This window comes from Apteryx rowi, unplaced genomic scaffold (assembly GCF_003343035.1).
Source record: "Apteryx rowi isolate R43461 unplaced genomic scaffold, aptRow1 scaffold_123, whole genome shotgun sequence".
Classification (NCBI taxonomy): Eukaryota; Metazoa; Chordata; class Aves; order Apterygiformes; family Apterygidae; genus Apteryx; species Apteryx rowi.
The window spans coordinates 584,300-603,746 of NW_020447453.1; the positions used below are offsets into that span (position 1 = coordinate 584,300).

General features: G+C 43.2%; 1 protein-coding gene across 1 annotated transcript in view; it reads left to right on the forward strand.

The window, feature by feature from the left end:
- Positions 1–2,427: 2,427 nt before the first annotated feature.
- Positions 2,428–19,447, forward strand: part of SH3RF3 (SH3 domain containing ring finger 3) — a 109,406-nt gene continuing 92,386 nt past the window's right edge. The window contains exons 1-3 of the mRNA XM_026055355.1: positions 2,428–2,457; positions 16,873–16,965; positions 19,001–19,276. Coding sequence (XP_025911140.1) covers positions 2,428–2,457; positions 16,873–16,965; positions 19,001–19,276 — 399 coding nt within the window. The remainder of the gene's footprint in view (positions 2,458–16,872; positions 16,966–19,000; positions 19,277–19,447) is intronic.

A 19,447-nucleotide genomic window follows, 5' to 3' on the forward strand; every position in this document is an offset into this window, starting at 1 on the left:
AGACTGTTGTGTGTGTTATCTTATCCATTTTAGCAGGCAACACAGATCGCTTTGAAAATGGAATGTCATTTCCAGTGTCATTTGTGGATGCTGTCAGGTGAGTCTACAGCATTCACTGCAGCTCTGCGCAGATGTACCTGAGCTTGCTGCAGATAGGCTAGTTTTGGATCCCTAAGCAAAGTAGCTACACCAGCTGGGCTCATCACAACTGTGCTGACACCTCCCTAGGATCCAAACTCATACCTCTGGTCAGAAACGCGCTGTGCTGCATGGACATGTCCACCTCCTCTGGAACTAGCTGCATTGTGCACAGCGTAAATACGTGATCTGAAATTTTCACAAAATACTCTACTTTGTCTCCCGCTCATCAGCAGGTTCCTTCTGGTTCATCAGGAAAATGCAGAGAGTCAGCCAGTTTGCTTAACAATGATTTTGGCAATGAATCCAATATTTGTAGATCTGCAAACTGAATACATATGCTGTTGGCTATAAAGATACCACATTTTTCTCTCATAAGCAATCCCAGCTGCATATATGTTTTTTCGACCTTTTTTTTTATTCTGGAGTAAACTTCAGACCAGCTGCTCAGTGTACAAATGCAAGTTGTTTTAATTTCTGTAGATAATGTATGCATATCAGACATTGTGTGTGAGTGCACATGCACACATAATGATGGGAGTTCAGAGGAGATGCAGAGATGGATAATTTGCCAGAACAAGGTCAATACTAGCAAATGTGAAAGGGAACATCTTAAGCTACTGTTGCCTTCTCATGTAATATCTGCTCAAGAGTAAAATGGGTTTGATCTCCTTTAAGCAGCATTCCCTGACACTTCCTCTGGACATCATTAACACAGATTAATTGTTTTCTAGAGTTTGGTCTGCAGGACCTTTCCACTGTCATCAACACTTTTTAAGATCTACTGAAATTAAGTTGTCTGATAGCAAGTGTGCAAACTTTCTGTGCACTTCCCAACAACAGTTATAATGGAAACAGAACTGAGGGCAAGTGTCATGTTCTTGGAACAGTGTTTGGAACTGGGTTTGATTTACCTCTCCTCTTTTTCCTCACTGAGGAAAAGGAAAATTTGCATTTTTCAGCTGTTGAGCATGTCATTTCCCTTTCCTACCTGTGTGAGAAGAGACTGATCTGGTAGCTACATAGCTCCTATATATCTGGGGATTTTTTATAATTATCAGGTTTCTGCAGGGCTAACAACATGTTAAGTGCTGTAGAAGTATGAATCACTAGGTATTTGTTACATTGGTATTCCCAAGGGTTTTTTAAAGTGGCTGTTACACTGTTTGCATCATATTTTTACATTGTCTTAATCTCATGCTGCGGGACTTTTGCAGCTTTTCTGAAAAAGCTGATGGGATTTTTTTTCTCTGTCTCGGTACATCATTCAACTTCTGTGGGGACTTGGTCTTCTTGTAAGGTTTGGGYATTGGCCACATCTAGAGCCAGGACACAGGTCAGGGTGCACTGGGACTCACAGCTGTACCAAGTGTCTGGTTGGTGTGACTTCCCCATGTGCTCCAGGTTACATCAGTCTGTAGATCTGTGGTCAGAAAGAAATTTTTTCCTTGACCCAGGTTACAGAGTACTTTGGGGATTTTTTTAAATCTTCTTTGGTAGCCGGATATGGCCCACTTACCTAGCTCACCTGGTAAGCAAGCCCTCTTACCAAGCGTTGCTTAACAGCTCCCTTCTTTTGTGAGGAGCAGGACACTGGCAATGTTTCTGCTCTCTTCCTTGGCCACGTGAGAGTTACAGCTTCTGGTCATTCCTACATGGTATTAAGCTTGGGAGAGGGTTTTGGGAAGTACTTTGTTGCCTGTGGTGAACTGGAGCATGTGGAATAAATGGCAAAGTTTCTTGTGATTGCAGAGTGATCTAGAGGGAGTCCAGTGGTCTTAAAGAGTATCTGTCCAACATTTCTTGATTTTTCTCTTACCTCCCCACATTCTTGATTTGCTCATACTTGGTTTGTTCCAGCCTGTACTGTTAAGAGATTACAGCTGAGTTGTTGTGCTGTGATGGACTTAGGTGTAATTTCTGAGCACAGACATATTATTTTGAGTTCTGGCTCAAACCAGGATGTGGACAATTCCTTAGTTGAGATTCTGGCAGGCAGAGGGACAAGGTGGTGAAAAGAAAGGACTGGGATAATATGGAAATTAAATTCTCTTCCTTTGAAATTCAGCAAAGTAATTCCCATCTGATCAAACTAGCTCATTCTTAGGCTTGCAGCTATCACTTACTGTCATACTGAAGCTGTGGTTTTAGAGTCGGGCTGGGCTGATGTAGCCCCTCTGGGGTCTGCCATTGAAAAGGGAGGTTTGGGTCCCCATCCGAGCCCTCCCATCAGGTGTGTGCTCCCACTGCCTTCCTCACCCTGGCACATTGTGCTCATCTCACAACCTAATGACTCTGCTCAGGAAGCTAAACCAGCAGGTAAGTTAACCAGGAAAGATTGCCTGAAGATGGGCTCACTCCTGCCATAAAACCAGACCCCAGGTCTGTCCTTTCTCAAGTTCTTTCCTCTACTTCCCGTTGCTGAGCAATTGCCAGTAGAGAGAATCAGGGGGGTTTTGCAGCTTCCTTCAGCATTTCCWCAAAGGAGGATGGCTCTGACAGAGGCCACTTGACCACACTGCCCCAATTGCTTACTGCTGCTTTACAAAATGTTCAGGCAAACCTTTATTCTTGAGAAATATGCTGAGGTCACATGACATATGTAACTATGAATAGCTTTTTGGAGGCATTATGATGGCATAATTAGACATAATGAGCATGGAAACAAAGCTTAATTGGTTTTGATGTCGTGGAAATTCAGGATGTAGTCTTTTTCACTGTACATTTATATTTTTTTAGAGCGATACTTAACTCCATGCTTAACCTCAGAAGCTCAATGTTGTCATGCCTGTTTTGCAGGTGTCTGGCTCCCATACCAGAATCCACTGTCCTAAATGGTCACCTAAGCTTATTACACAGTGAAAAGAGTTAGCTGCTCTGCAGGCTGGGATCCTGAGGTGTTAGCCCACTGAAGGAGGAGACAACTAAAGCCAGTATGCTCAATTAGCTTCTAAAGAAATTTTGAGGACAGGAGTATGTCTTACTTCTGCCCTTCTCAGGGCCTGAAGTGTCTTCTTCCTTTTGAGATATATGCCCTAATCCCTTTCGTGAAGTTAGGTGCCTAAAATCTGTCTTTGAAAAGTGAAATACTCTTCATTTCTATAACATGGCTAGAGGAGAAGCCAGTGCTCTTCTTTTATACAATATCCTAGTGATTATAGCATTAGTCCAGGATAGAAGCACAGGAATTCAATTCTATTCTGAAGGGATTCAAAATCATACAGAAGATGAAGAAATAATAAAAATGTATACACCAGCACTATTCTGCTTTGTTGTTAAATCTTTTTCTATTGCTAACGCGCAGTGTATCTAATTGTAAGGCATTTATTTATCAGCAGTGAAAGCTMTTTCAGTAGAAAGTTTATTCTACCAAATTAGACAGTTATCTTCTTAAATCTGAAAAAGAAATGCCCGGGCATCCCATTAATGCTGTTTTGAATTATGTATAGCATGTAGCATTTTGCAAGACATTCTGAAAGCAAATGCATCCCATGTTTTAGAAGTTATTCAGTGGTAAAAAAAGATGCACGCAATGCAGTATTGGATCACTATCAATCACTATCATAGGATTTCCCCTGGTGTCACTAGCCATAGAACTTGACTGTGATATCACAACAGTGACAATCAGGAATACTTTCATTATGGTCAGTGGGGGAGCTCTTGATTTATTTACATTCATGCAAGCAAAGTTGGAAGCAGGCCCTGGAAAATGCTAAGGTCATTGCATCTAGTAAATAGTAGCTGCAGTTTTCAAARTTACTGTACAGCTTTGCAAGACAGGGTTTATGAGCTGGCTTTATATTCATAGCAAATATATGTGAAATACTTTCCCCTTTGATCTTCACAGCCCCATTTTTTCTTACAGAGAAATAGGGGTATTAGTCTCGTTGTGCAGCTTTGTTGATGTCAGATGCAGGTGCTGATGATGCAAAGGTGCAACTGGGGCAAGGTTTCAATGCTGGTTGCTTTCCCAGGGCTTTTGGGTCATGAGACTTCTGAGGGTAAAGCTGAGCAATATCTCAAAAGCTTGTACCTGAAGTCAGGCAGTTATGCCCAGGAATGAAATATTCACCACCAAGATGAGCCAAGGCCAGGCAGCTGGGAAGGAGGGAGATGGCCAGTAGGGGCGGGTGTGAGGAATAGAGCTGAGACTCACCCACTCCTGCCCTTTCCTCCTTCTCTGAGCATCAGAAGCCCCCCAGATAAATGCCCTCTCCAGCCACGCAGACTTCGTCTGAACCACAGGGTGAAGCGAAGGCATGAGAGCATCTTTGGGTGCGCCAGACTGTGTGGTTTCTCCCATGTTCCCATTCAGGACCCCACCGGTGAGCACTAGAGCCCACCTCACGGCACGAGCAGTGTTGTGGCTCGAGAAAGTGCTGAACCTGAGGATGTCTCCAGCTTTGGCCATGCTGTGTGGAAGCACAAAGCGCAGGCGATAGAGGAATATGTCAGATATGTGAATAATATGTCAAGATGCTCAGACATGTGATTGAGAGTGTAACAAGTCCTTTGATGAACTTCACCCTGGAGAGAGAGTCAGTCCTAAAATCAAGTGAGCTGGCTGTAGCAACAGAGACCTGCATAACTCCCCAGACAGTTGTGTGCTACTTAATCACTCGTATATGTCCTTGCAGATTATGGACAACCCCTCTTCTGCTCTTTTGTTCTTGTTGATCTAGGTCTTATTGTTCTGCTGTACTTTATTAGCAGCAGTGCTTGACATTGGGTAGTATATACTCCAGGTTATCCAGAAATTCAAACACTTAGGTCATTAATGTTGGTGTCTATGTCAGAGGGCTAGTTACATCCCAGGCCTTTTTTCCCCCTTTTCTAAAGACATTTTTCACCCAGATCAACCACTGGTGATTATCCAGTCTAAATCCAGATCCTATTATGTGAGGTGGAGGAGATTCTTTTGACTGCTGCTGAAATGCATGTAATAATAACAGGCATACAGAGGAGCGAAATGTAGCGCAAGCATCCTGTGTGTGTCCCTTTAATTAGAAACCATGCAGAGTTCGAAATCCGAGGCACTTCCAAACATGTGTAGCATTCATTTTAATCAGCAGAGTACAGGAGAAAGTATCAATTAAATCCAGCATGAAACTCCTGGGAGTGGGTGCAGGAAATGAGTTTTTTTTATTATTGTTATTATTATTATTATTATTATTATTATTATTATTATTATGCACAGGGACAGCACTTTGAAAGTATTAACCTGAAAAGGCACCAAGGAGCCCCATAATATGTCAGCAGCACTCAAAGCAATAAAAGATCCTTAAGGCATAACTTTGACCCACATTCTGTAGATAATCAACTTTCCTCTCCCCTAGGGGGATTCAGGGGAATGACATAAAAGCGTGATTTGCATTCTGAAGGCTTGTATCTTCCTTGAATTTTTCCTTGTCTGCTCTAACTACTGTTGCTTTCTAACATCAAAACGTGATAGGGTTTGTTCCAGCTCGGGGAAAAGCCGAGCTGTTCTTAATGGGAGCCTTCCTCGGCGGGGGGCCTTTCTGGCTGCGGAGGCGGCGACAATTTGAAATGCAGGAGTGCGAGGTGCTCTTTGCCCTCTGCGGCGCTCCGAGATTGGCGGAGGTGCGGCTCAGCGATGTGGCGTGCTGCCTCCTCGAACTGCTGAGCACTTATCAAAGCCGGAGCTGATTAAAGACCTTCTGGCAGGAGGCTGGCTAATGTGCGCGTACGAGAAGGTGCCAATCTGTACTGTCAGCGGGATTTAGGCTTGAAAGTGATTCCTAATCGCCTTCGTGAAGCCAGTGCGTGTCAGGAAATGGTAGCTAATGAGTCGTTTCTGAGTGAGGGATCTGGTGGCAAAGGCAGAACAGGCAGGTGCTGCAAACGCGGTGTGCGGGGAGGCAGGGGGCAGCCCCCAAAATAAGGTGCTATTGGGGAGAAATAACAACAGTGGCACTTTTGATAAACACAGCTGAAACTCTGTGATTTAACGAATGTGTATTCTTCATTTTTAATGGATACTGGATATTTTAATGCTAGTAAGCATGTCAAACAGGGAGAAAATAATCTCTCTTAAATTCCTGGCAAGTGGGTGGGCTTGTTCGTTTTTTCAGATGACAAGAGCATGGAGAGATCTGATGTGTTCTCACTTGAGAAATTCCTAACAGCAAAGGGACGATGAGGCTGTTCCTGTGACGCAGATGTGGATGAGCTAACTGCTCTCACACTGGCATTTTGAGCCAAAAATATTTCAGCGTTAGCATCACTAATGCAGTTTCTTCTTACTAGCTATAAAGTCTGTCCCAGTGCAAAACCAGCCTTTGCTATTTCATGTAAATGTGAAAAAAGAATCTTAGCTGTTTTGTGTAACTGGATTTGTGTGGGCTGCTGATAGGAGCACACAGCTGATAAATAAGATTCAGTTGTAAATATTCTCTAGTGACATGGGAATTTATCCACCTATTGAAGTTTACAACTGAGCTACCGAGTAAGCATGTTATTTAGCTCCATTGTGTATGCAGTCTGTGGTGTATTTGTCAAATGCCTTGTCAGTTCAGTGAAGGCACTGTTCAGTTAATATACTGTTTATCAAACTGTTAATACCACTTCAGAAAGTTCTCATAGACTATGGTTTTTAAAGCTGCCTTATGAAAACTTCAGACAAGAGGAAAGCAGAAGATATATTTTTCAATTTTATAGTGCAGAATATAGTGCACTATATTTATCATAAAGCATGCAATAAAAGCAGTGTAAGGAAATCATACACTATCTTTTGCATAACTGTTCAGGGTTTAAATAGGAATTTTGACTGAACTAAGGCTGCCTTATCATCATGGCACCATATTCACCTGTCTCAGTTTACAAGCTTCCCAGCCGTTGTTGATGTTAGACTGAAAGCAACACAGGCAGACTCTCAGCATGGGCCCTTTTTCATCCCTCTCTCACCTCAGAGGATCTTCACTTCCCTTCTCCTAGTGCCTCTCCTTTACTATTGGGAAACCCAGGCAGTTGCCTTGGTTGCTCCCCCATAAAACCCTTGCTGTCTCACTCTACAAACCTTGTAATACTTTGGCACCCTCAGAGACTCTTTCATTCCTTGGCAAATGCAGGTTTCAAGTATAGAAGAATGATCCTAAAACAGTGTTTGAACAACCCTGTTTCACTTCAGCAAGATAAAGATTTTTTGTTTTGTTTTTATATCTTTGGGGATTTATTTTGCCTTTTTTTGCTAACAGACTCACTTTTGCTGTTAATATCTGTTTGAGTGCTGGAGCTTGTGAATTGAGACTGATGAGGTGGCTTGAGATGTCTGAGCTGCTGATTTTCTTGATTTTCAGTGACTGAAATGATAGGAGAAGCTTTTGAGCAAACTTTAAGTTAATGTGTATGTGAAGGGAAGATGGAAGGGAGGAGCAAGATTTTCCTGGTGTGSCTTCGTTTATTCAAGAAAATAAAATCTCTTCTCCACCCGTAATAATCCTGGTAAGATTCGTCGGAGTGGGGCTCCCTCTGTTGAGCTGTGGGAGCTCTGCCAGACAGTAAAGATCTTCTGTACTGCAGCTGCCTGCTCCATTTTTCTGGGCAGCTTCATCTCCAGGTCTTTCCTTACCCCTCTCCCCTCCCTGCTGTCCACCTGAGACGGAGGAAAAGTTGCAATGAAAAATGCCTGGCAAAGCAGGTTTGCGAGGGATGTCTTTGGGGGATGACCTGCCTGGTATCTGTTGGAGGGAAATCGAGCTCTGAGGAGTTTTAGCAGAACCGGCCCATGAAGTCCTCTGGGGCAGGAGGTGGGACTCTGCTGGGGTGGGTTGCTGCTAAGAAAACAGTTGAGTCACCAGGCAAGGAGCCAAGAAGTAAGACGTGGAAAGGCTGGAAAGCAAACCTGACATAACAGGCTGGGTGGCAAAGTTACAAAGGCACCACTGGAAAATGTAATGCTTTGTCAACTTCTACAAGGAAAGATCAAATAAAGCAGTTAGAACAGAGATTTGTGCTATGGACTTTTATGCAATACTTTCAGTATTTTCTCCAAAATGTTCCTCTTTCTTGTTGTGACCTACATCATAAAGAACTGTGTAAAATTGCGAGGCTGTAAATGCTGCCATTGTGAAGGTGAAGGAGCCTGAAAAAAAACTTAAGACTCTAAAAATTGTACAGCGGGCTGGCTTTTAATTCATTTCATTAACAAAAACAACTAGCAAGGGCTGGATTCTGGCAAGGAGCTAGGAAAAGCGGGTTGTGGTCCAAACTGAAATGGTATCATCTGGGGAGTGATCAGTGTGAGATTTCATGTTTATTTAAAGGATTTAAGACACACTTTGAATGGAGAACACAAGGCAACCTTAAATATATAACTGCCGTAGTGCTTGTAATATAAGGTTTTGTTTTGTGTTTTGTTGTAGCCTCAAGGGAACTTCTGTTTGTTTTATAGTATGTCTCTGTATTTGTGGTGCTGGCAGGATATATGTAGTTGACTCTGCTGTCCTTTCTCTTTCAATGGCTCCAGTAGCACATTGCAGTGAGATTGCCCATTTAATTTATAGCAAAAGATTTTTTTTTTTCTTCTGTGTTAACCAACTGCCAGTTCCTGAAGTCCTCGCTCAGGACTTACTTGGTGGCGCTTGCCTTTGTAAGGCAGTTAGTCTAGTTGTATTTAGTCTAGTGGTTTCTCATAAAGCCACATTGCATATTTACTTTAAAAGTCCTTGCAGCTATTGGTTGGGGCTTCTCTTAGACCAGTTTCTGCTCTGAAATCTGTGCATGAAGCACCCATTCATTTCACAAGGACCCATGCACAGGATTCTGAGGATAAAACCTGGCCCTTAGAGAGAAAATATTTCCTTAGGAGCCAGTGAGTGTTTTCTGTCTGAAAGATGAAAAAGAGACAGATTCTCAGAGTATACCTAGACTTTGTAAAGGTTATCACCAGCATATAAAACATCACTAAATTTTTTCCTTGCTAGAGGCTGTCAGCCATTCCGCTTTGTTTCAGAGGAGATTAATTGCAAGATAAAATGCTAAATTGTATAGGAATTTGCTATACATCCATGCCACTTCATCAAGATTAACAGGATTATAGCAGTTTAACTGAAAACAGAATTTGACCTACTATGCCAGCTCTGTGTTGACAGTACAACTTATTAAAGACTACAGAATCTGGAAAGTTTCAGGTTTTGCAGAATGTGAGAGACATTATGCTGACATGGTGAAACAGCTGGCTGATGTTTCCCATGGATGCTTTAGGCAGCAATGCTTGTGAATTCACGCTTAGAAATCTAACCTGACCTTGGCAATCCTAGAAGTATACGTAGGGTGCGAATACTTCACTTTAAACAATGCCTTACTAGGAAAAAGAGGTCTTTCGATGTATATTGAATGTATATTGATAGATACTGAGTGACTTGCTGAAATGGCCTGAGAGGTGCTGAACGTGTGAAGCTATTTTAGTTGTGATTGTGAAATTGGAATAACTCTGCATGGGACATTCTTGCATTCAAGTTTTTAAACTTCCTAAGATAACAGTGTTGCACTGTAAAACTGAACTCTTATTTTGGTAAAGCAGAGGATCCTAAACATACCTATTTGGTAAAGCAATGCAGTGGAAATCCAGCTGTTTTTCTCAGTTGTGCTGCAAGCATCAATGCATTTGCCAAGCAAAAGTTTGAAACATTTTTTGAAACAAAGATGGACCTTATAAGGAGAAATACAAGTTGAGCCTGTTTGCCATATAAACTACAGAATAACCTTGATGTTGTTCGCTTTAAAGAATAGTTTGTATTCTGTTTGCCCGTTGTTGAACAAAATTAAAAACATTCTTTGCTTTTCTAGTGTGATGATGTGGGATAATGGTCTGTGATTATCTGTGATCCTCCCTGCCGTGGGGTAAACAGTGAATACAAAGGGAGATTTGCGGCCTGATGCCCATGCTGGTGAGGGGTGAGACAACGCCCAGGGCGAGGTGGAGGTCTTGCCACTTGACACTGCTCTACCCAAAATGACACCTGGGGCAAGGCAGGAGTCTTGCAGCCTGGTGTTGTTGATAGGGTCAAAAGAAAATAAAGGCCAGCAGCCATTGACACCCTCTGCTGAGCTCGACAAGGACCAAACATCCCGCAGCGTTTGACTCAGCCCCACCTCGACAAGAGTCTAAATTCAGTGCATAAATGTTCCTCCATTTGGAGGACGAGAACACCAACCTACGGACGGGTCGACGGGCCTGGACCTCTCTCCTCCCCAAAACAGGGACGCCTTTTGGTAAGGTCTGTGCCTCCGACAACGTCGGACGTTACCCCGGGAAAAATACCGTTGTTGAAAGCGCTTAATTATCAGTTTGAGCTCAGAAAAAGTAGAATTTGTTGCAGTAAGTGCATTTATCACCGGCAATCCTGAACCTGTTGATCTGTCGCTTTAATAAATTGTTTATTTTGTTGAACTTTCTGAACCTGATCCAGTGAAAGCCCTTTTGAGGAGGGTTCTGGCAGGCAAACGTTGATTACCCCTTTCCCTCCCTTCACGCGACAGTAACAGATGAATACACTGTTTTTTTCGCGTTCTTTGGGTGAGCCTATGCACTAGAACGATGTTGTACCTACTAGCTTTCATTTTGCCTCAATAGGTTTAGCATGTTTCCCATGGTATCTTCCTGCGAAAGTCACCTCCGAAAATGGGAGCTAGGCTCCTAAACTGTTTGGGCACTTCCTCTCTGTGTATAAAGACCACTTCCTCAGGACTTCTAGCCCCCCTAAAATAGGTTTAGAGAAGCATTTCACCTCCTCCTCCCGGTCAGAGCTGTGCAGCTGCAGCGTCTGTTGTCTGCCTGTGTCCCCGGGATGTCACAAGGACTTCAGCCAGCACCATCAGCCAAGATCAGAGCCTAATAGTTATGACTAAGTCCTTAGTTAAGCGAAACGGTAGACATTTAATTATTTTTTTTTACTGTGATTTATTACTATTTATATGGCTATTTATATAGTACGACATTTTACAGGGTATAAGGTTTACATTCAGTTTTCATTCTTTATGGTGCTGTTTCTAATTGTCAGTTTAACTACTTTTACTCTCAAAGTTGATTTTTAAATGTTTATACCCTCAAACTGTGTTTTTCAAGTGACAGTTCACACAGAGCCGACTAATTGCATATTGCTGTTTTTTTGTTTGCTACGCTGTGCAAAATTAGATTCTCTTTGATTAATTTTCCTATTACTAACCTTCTGTGAAAGCAAACGCTGCAGTGTCACAGACATGATCTGTAAAGTCGGGTGACCCAGGGGGCAATAGTTCCTTTAAATTGTTGTACATAAGACAAACCATTTTAAGAGGTTTTGCTCTGAGAAATAATGATGATTTGTGGTCTTTCATCCTGAAAGTTCCTCTTTACGGCAGAAGCCACTTAGAACTCTACAGGGCGCAGATCCTACGCTGCTATGCCTTTTGGTGTCTGCATTGGCTAAAACCAGCCCCAGCAAGTCAGCCCCCTTGTTTATTCAGACGATTGCATTCTGCCCTGTTTTCAGTCTGGGGAGCTGGAGAGCAGGGGCATGAGCCACAGGTTGGCCGTGGAACAGTTGCAGACTTTCTAAGTGAGCCTGGGAAAGTCACTTAATGCCTTCCTCTTCCTTGCTGCCTCCCTCCCTCTCCTCCCCATGCCTTCTCTACCTCATTTTCTGTATCTGTAAAATGAGAATAAAAGGTCTTGCCAGGCTTTGGTGCCCCCAATTTACAGAAGCAGAAGAAAGGATAAGTGACCTGTCCAGCTTGCTAGAGAGACCTGCAGTTGAGGGACATGTGATTTCTGTGGTTCAAGGCAATGGTCTAGGATTTAGGGGATTTACCTCAGTTCTGGGCTCAGCCATAGAGCCTCAATGCTACTGTGGACAAATCATTTTGTGTCTCAGAATCTGAACCTCTTACAGKAGGTGTGTGCAAGTGCTGCCTCTTACTTCATAGCGTTGACTAAAAAGAGAACTGTTTTAAGCACCAACTGACTGATTTAAGTTAAATACTTTGCTCCTGAAAGATGTTAAACTGACAGTGACTGTCGTTATCAGCAGTTAGTGCCCRGGGGAGATGTGGCACAGGCAGGGACAGGTCTGTGGGGTCGACAGCTAGGTACAAGGGGGTAGTGCACAGTCCCTGCCACCCTTCATGTTTTGGCCTTTATCAAGTCTGGCAGAGTTGTTATTGCCAAAGTAACTGAGGTGTTTGCTGTACTACCGCTGTCTACTCCCACTCTGTCTATCAGATCATCTCCCGCTTTTCTATCCCAAAGGGAACTGAGCAGGCATTCTATGTTGGTGATTTAAGTCACCATCAACTGATTTAAATGGGTGCTTTCAATGCAGAGATCCAGGTGCTAATAACCTGAAGCACCCAGTCTGCTCCTCAAAAATCCTGTTGGTACAATCCCTGTCCTCTCCAGCACAGCTGATGTGATTTGTGAGAAGCTGTTACACATGACAGGAAACCATATGCTGAAGTGTTACCCAACCTGCTCATGTGGAGCTTCCTACTAGTTGGAAGGCATAAATGCAATCCCCAGTGTCGCCACTGAATCCTTGCTTGCATAGACTGAGAGATTTGTGTGATGCTTCTGAGTAATGAGGCMAAAAATTAACAATATGTATTTTAATTATTATTTATGCCTTATAGTGGTGGTTTGTGTTTAACTATAATGTGCTGCTCAGATGTACATGCTTTTCTTGACTTTTTTCTTTCTGTGCGGATGTGACTATTAATAGATTTTTCATTTGGTTTGGGTGTTTATGCTTGGCGATACTTCGTGAAGGCCAGCTGAGATAAATGAATATTCACTGGGAGAAACAGACTCTTCAGAAATGTATTTGGAGGCTGGGGGATATGGAGACAATGGAGAAATTTGAAGAACTGCAACAAGCAATATGCCAGTATGATTTGTTAAGATGACTCTCAAGTACGCTCTAAAAGAAAATTACTGTCGCTAGCAATGTTCTTACCAGGCTGTTAGAGCAGGATGTTCTCAGGCTGTTTGATTTCATCCACTCACCTCTAGCTTTGACTATGACCAAAACACCTGAAGTGGAGGGAAGGGGCGGGGGTTAAAAACTGCCAGGAAATCTTTTGCATTGCCCTGCTTCTTTCCTCTCTTCATCCTCCTAAAGCAGACCCCAGGTGAAGTTGCAGAGCGGTGCAGGCCCCCGCTGCTGCCCGCGTGCTGCCTCCCCGGCGTGGGCGCGGCACGGGGCAGCGGTCACGCCAGACCTTCGTCTGCCTGGGAATCCGCAGGCGGCAGGGGAACCCCTTGCAGCAATGAGACGACGGAGGTTATCCCTCTTTGCGCTGCTCGAGCCACACAAAGGAAAGCGTGGGCGAGGGAAATTACCCTTCAACGTTAAATGTGACTTTTGCACAATAGAAAAACAGCCTTCTCTCTTTGGCTCTGCTGGTCCAGAGAGAGGAGTTGTAGCTGTACTTTAAAAGGCCTCACGGGGTTTCTTGGGTTTTAGGAGTCTGCACACAAACTTGTTCTGAGCAAAGCATGAGAGAACTACAATACACTTTATTTTTCAGGTGTTGGGTCACAGTATTTCTGTCTGTGTTTGGTAGCTGGAGGCCTTGCCCCTTTGTATTTTATTTTTGAATTCTTATATAATGCTATGCACTGATGTTAAGGATTGGTCTTGGACATTTCTCTTGTGTACTTGTGAGCTAGCAAATCTTTCCAGTATCTGATGGTTTTATAGTTGGGGTTTTGATGCTGTCTTCAGTGTACACCCTCCTTAATTATATGCAGATACAGAAACTTAAACATCTAAGCTCTGTTTGCTGTCTCAAGAAAAAATTGTTGCATGCACAGTGAAGCTTTTATTTTCACTTCCAAATAGTGTGAGATAGCAAAAGCATGTTTTGTAGGCACCTGCACTGGACTTGGGCAAGCGTCAGGCCTTTTTTTTTTTAACAGTAACCCCCTTCATCGAGTGTCACGTGAAGAAGCTGGCAAGCTTTGACACATATTCCAAACTTGCATTGCTTTGAAGCATATTAACAAAATCTCTCTTTACCATAACTTTTCAAAACTTAAGACCTACTCTACCTGTGCTCTGCAAAACTTTCTACTGGGAGAATTGGAAACAAGCATGTTTAGTTTTTTTCCCCTCCTTTTGTTCTTTGGGATATGTAATGAAAAATTCTCCAGCACTGCCAGTTAACTGCTTCATGGCTGTTGTTTGTCAATTTGCCAGCAGGTTTCTGCTTAACTGCTGCCATTTGACATTGCTGAAACACAAATGCAGAATGACTGAGTTGCCAACATATCATTAAGTCTTCTGCAAGGGGGGCTTTCAGAATATTAACGCTTCAGGCTTTTACGTCAGTATTGATTGCTGAAAAAAGAAAAGAAACCTTTGGCAGAATTCAGCTTTGTGCCAATGTGCATTTGCTGGCAGGAAAAGAAGCTAGCCTTTGCCATTGACCGTGACTTCCTTCCCTTCTTTCTGTCTTTGTTTCTCTTGTTGTATACACGTGCACATGGAGTTTTGAAATATAATACACATCCTAGCTGAATTCCAGTTAACCTAACAGTAAATCTACAGGGCAAATCAATTCCTTAATACACTGTCAGATGCAGAGGCCATTTAATTTTGAAGCCGCCGGTATTATGCCTGACGAGATTTCATGGAAACATGGGCAAGAGCTAATGGCAGGGGGTGTCAGCGCAGTGAGGGAGCGCAGGAGAACAGGTCAAGAGCTGGTGTCGAGGAGGTGTCGGGCGATGGATGGACGGCACAGGGCTGAGCTCTCCCCCCTCCCTGCGGTCTCTGCCGTGCTCCCAGCGGGGCAGCGAGGCTGTTCTTGGTCCCCTCYGCCCCTCGCATCCAGCAGAGACCACAGCAGAGTTCGGTGCTGCGGGAAGAGCAGCAGGATGACGCAAGGCACAGCTAGAGCTCAATGAAGGGCTACGTCGGCCGCGTGTGCTGGAAAGGGACACCGGCGTGGGCAGCGCCGCACGGCTGGAGGCACACTGGGGAGCTGTGTCCTGCTCCTGGGACGCAGCACTGCAGGAGGCCCCAAGCTGGGAGCACAGCCAAGAAAAGGTTTGGCTGAGGAGCCAGGGATAAAGAGGACGACGAGAGGATAGTGCGGTTTGGTGGTTTGCACCTCACTGTTGCTGTAGTGCTGCCCAAGGGCTGTCCTGAGACGGRGAAAAAAGAGGAGCTGAAGGAGGGACCAAGATGAAAGTGTAAGCTCTCCACATCCTTCCAGCTGCAGGAGCGTCCTTATGTGCTTTTCACTGCCTTCCACCAAAACCGTCGCCTGCCTCTGTTTTTCTTTAGTCTGATGCCGAGTTATTCCTTTAAATGATACTTCGCAGTCTGTTTTAGATTTAGAAGTTTTGTAAGGAAGACCATCTGGACTCACTGAAGATACTAATGTTTCCCTAAGTGCCATTGTGTGGGACAAAAAGTTGAGAGGAAATAGGGCAGGGCATGGGACAAAATTTCCAAAGAGAAAATGAGAATGGCTTACTTCCAGTGCAGTCTCTCAGGGGTTTGTCCCTGAGTCTGCAAGCAGTCCTGGCTGATAGCCTTGCCTTTGAATGAGGGGCCTCAAGTGAAACAAACAGGGGGTGATTAGGTCAGAATTACATGGGAGAAAATCTTTCTGATTAAACAACATTTTTATTTAAAAAAAATGCTTTCTACATTTTTTTTTAATCAGAAAGCTGTGGCTCAGAATTAAAAATCTTTAGCTGCCAGTTGAAACATTTTATTTTGGAAGCACCTTCCCGCTGGTAGTTGTTGCCTAAGTACCTTACGTCCAGATTCTTCTCTGTGGAGGACATTCCCCAGCCAGATGACATGTTCCCCAATCAGCCCCAGTTGGGTGCACTGCTGTGGTGCGGCATATGCAGCTCTGGGCACAGAGTCCAGCCCATAGAGGAGAACAGGAGCCCAAAGCACCTAAATTGCAGATTCCATGGGATGCCATGTTAGGGTCTCCAAATAAAACAATGACAGATTTCAAATCAAAATTTGGGACTAAAATCTGTGTATTTCAGTTTGTTTATTTTGCTTAAAAGTCTGCATTTTCATCAGGTTAAAGAATAAACAAACACCTTACTAATTTTCTAAGCAGCTCCATTAATTAGTAATAAAGGCCAAGCACTTGGAGGACAAGAATTTTACTGATGACGGGTGAGACTGACTAGAATCCAGTTTCTTTTTCTGTAACTCTGAGGGCTGTTCACTTTTAACACAGGAAAATGAGGCTTAAAAAGTAAAGGAGGTTAAAAAGAAAAGAAAGTGATCTGACCTTGAATTCCTGCAAAGATCTTGGGAATAAGCAGGCCCCATCTTTGGTAACTGATACAGAGCGTGGTTGCCAGGCTTGTGCCTGAATCAGCAGTGGTTCATTGCATACCTGGCAGAGGTCTTACTCACTGTTTGATAAATTGTCTTCTCTCAGCATGAGTTAAAGTAATGAATCTTTTATTTCTGGATTACTACATAGCTCTGTAGTCTTTCTTTCAGCTTAATATTTCTCCTAGTTTCCAATAGGTAATGCAATCTCTGTCTTACCTTGATGGTATTGCATGCTTAATCTTTAAAATGCTGGGGAGAGAGGCAGGCTTTGGTGTCAAGGGAAATAACCGTCCTGGCAGAGAGAAAAATATCAGTAGGATGCTGCCACTGAATTGGCAGAAGCTGTTTGATGCACGTTTTTTTATCTGGCTGTTGATTTTCTTGTCTGTGTTTTTACTCCTTTTTGTTATGTTTGAAGGTGCTTCCAAAATATTGGTCTTTAACTGGGTACCTTYGTTCATATATGGCAAAATCAAAAAGAATACGGAGAAAAAAGAGGAATGATAAATTGGTAATGAGAAAGCAGAGAGCTGGGGACACAGTTCAATGAAATTAAATCCCAGCCCAGGCAACACAGCACTCTATAGCTGTGCCTGTTTGACTGACTCCCTTACGTTGTAATGTAGATGAGATCTGTTGCATGTGCTTTCCAAGATCTGTACAACTACTAAATCCCTTCCTAATAAAGTGAGTAAGTTAACACCTGTGTGTGAAGATGCACTCAGGAACCTACTTTTTGATCAGTATGGTATCTGTGTGCTGCAGTGACCATATGGTGTCGAGAACCAGACATGAGACACTGTGCTGGAAAGCAGGATAAACTGTACGCTGCTGCTTCTGTTTGTCTTACAGAAAGATGCAGGTATAAGAGCATAAAAACTGCCATACCAGGGCAGATCAGTGGTCCACTTAGTGCACCCATTGGTGTCTAAAAGTGCCTCTGCTTGGTGCTTTGAAAGAGATCAAAAAATTAAATCCAGCATCTCATTTTCTGCTTGGGGTGGAGAAATGTCAGGCCACTCCACCTCTTGTCCCTACTGAAAGTATCGAGTGCTATTCTTATGCACATGAACGCTAAGAAAAGATGCCATCCAGAAGTACAGGCACAAGAAACACCCTGGGAAATACCAGGTTATTTTATTAAATATATTTTTCATTTTCATTATCTCTGTAGGACACCCCATAAGCAACAGAAAAAGATGTCATATTTATAAACACATCCCTAAAAAAAACTTTCATGAAAGGCTGACTTTACAGAGCCCATTAAGTATTACTTTCTCTGTGGTACATGCTGCTGCATATTTGTGCTGAGGTTTGCAAATTGACTCTTAGATCGGGCTAAATAAAATAAAAAATGTCATAGGATAACACAGCAATGCACCTTTTCACCCCCAGTGCCCCCCCAGTGGGTCACACTGTCTGTTAAGCAGCTATTGTGCCATAGGCCCCAAACCAACAGGCAGCTGTGTCCAACACAGATACTGCCTGCTCTGTGAGATGCAGCAGGAAGGGGAGCAAGCATCTGGGAAGTGCAAGGGCAAGGGCTGAGTAAACTGGCACTTCCACCAAAAAATTATCCATGTAGTCACAGCCTGAGTGAAACAATCCTGCACCAGGCTAAAATGAACTCTGGGAAGAATTCTGCACAGTCAGGTAGTTTCCATTAGAACAGAATTCTGTTTTCTGTTTTCTTCCACGCTGAACTATTCACTTTTTAGGCTTTTTTACCCTTATGCTGTGATTTTTTTTTTAATTATTTATTTATTTTAATGAGAGCAAAAGTCTTGGACCTCTTTTTAGTTCTAAGAGAATGATTTGATGCATTCTGCCTATTCTGCTTTTTCCCCAGGGACATTAACTCAGAAGCAACAAAGAATATTATAACTGTTTAGAGTAGCCCTCAATGAACAGCATGAGACTTGGGGATTTTGAAAGAAGTAAGAGTATTTGGTTACAGAATGAAAAGCTAAACTAAAAGCTTCAAACTCAAAAATGTTTGGAGTTGCTCAAACAAACACAATGAAAAATTTTCAACTTGCCAACTTTCAAAATCCTGTGAATCTTCAAACTTTTGTTTATCTTGCTGTGCTTTAGAAACCAAAGACAGCCTGAAGGCCAAATGTTTTATGATTTTATTTTATATAATACTATATGGGCTAATTCTTTTATTAGTATTTTATCTTTAGACATGTCATGCTTTACTTGTTTAGTCAGAAATTCCTGCTTACATAGTGTAATTTGCAAATTAACAGATACTGCTTGGTTGTGTGAGAGATTCTGTGGGTTTCAGCTGAACTTCAAGAAAACTTTAGTGCCTTCTCACAGCAGCAGTGCCTGCTCTGACATAACAACTTGCCGTCTTAGTATCATACTTATTCTAGCTTTCACRTAAGACCCATTGTATGGTGTTATGTAGCAGTAGGCTGCAGTCATTGGGGTAACTTAGTCACTGATGATCAGTTTGTTGCCACCTGAAGGGGACTTGAAGAAGGAAATCGGTGCTGATTTGAGTTTACTTACAGCTGTTGCTTATTTTGATTTTTCAGAGTGCTTCTCAGCTGCCCTATGGCAAAGCTCTGTACACGTATGAGGGAAAAGAGCCCGGAGACCTCAAGTTCAACAAGGGGGACATCATCATACTGCGGCGCAAGGTGGATGAGAACTGGTACCACGGGGAGCTCAATGGAAACCACGGCTTCTTCCCTGCCAGCTACATCCAGTGTATCAAGCCTCTCCCACAAGCTCCACCTCAGGGCAAAGCACTTTAYGACTTTGAAATAAAGGATAAAGATCAAGACAAGGACTGCCTGACCTTCACCAAGGTAAGGGAGKTGTTTTATTTGAGAGAAAGCGTGTGGGAGGCTGCTGCTATAGGCCCCCAGGAGATGCGTGGGGTGCGGGCAGCTGAGGCTGGAGCAGGGCAGTATTGGGCCGGGGGACAGCTCCCCTCCTGGGACATGGGCACAGGCTGGACACGCCACTTATGGAGCGGT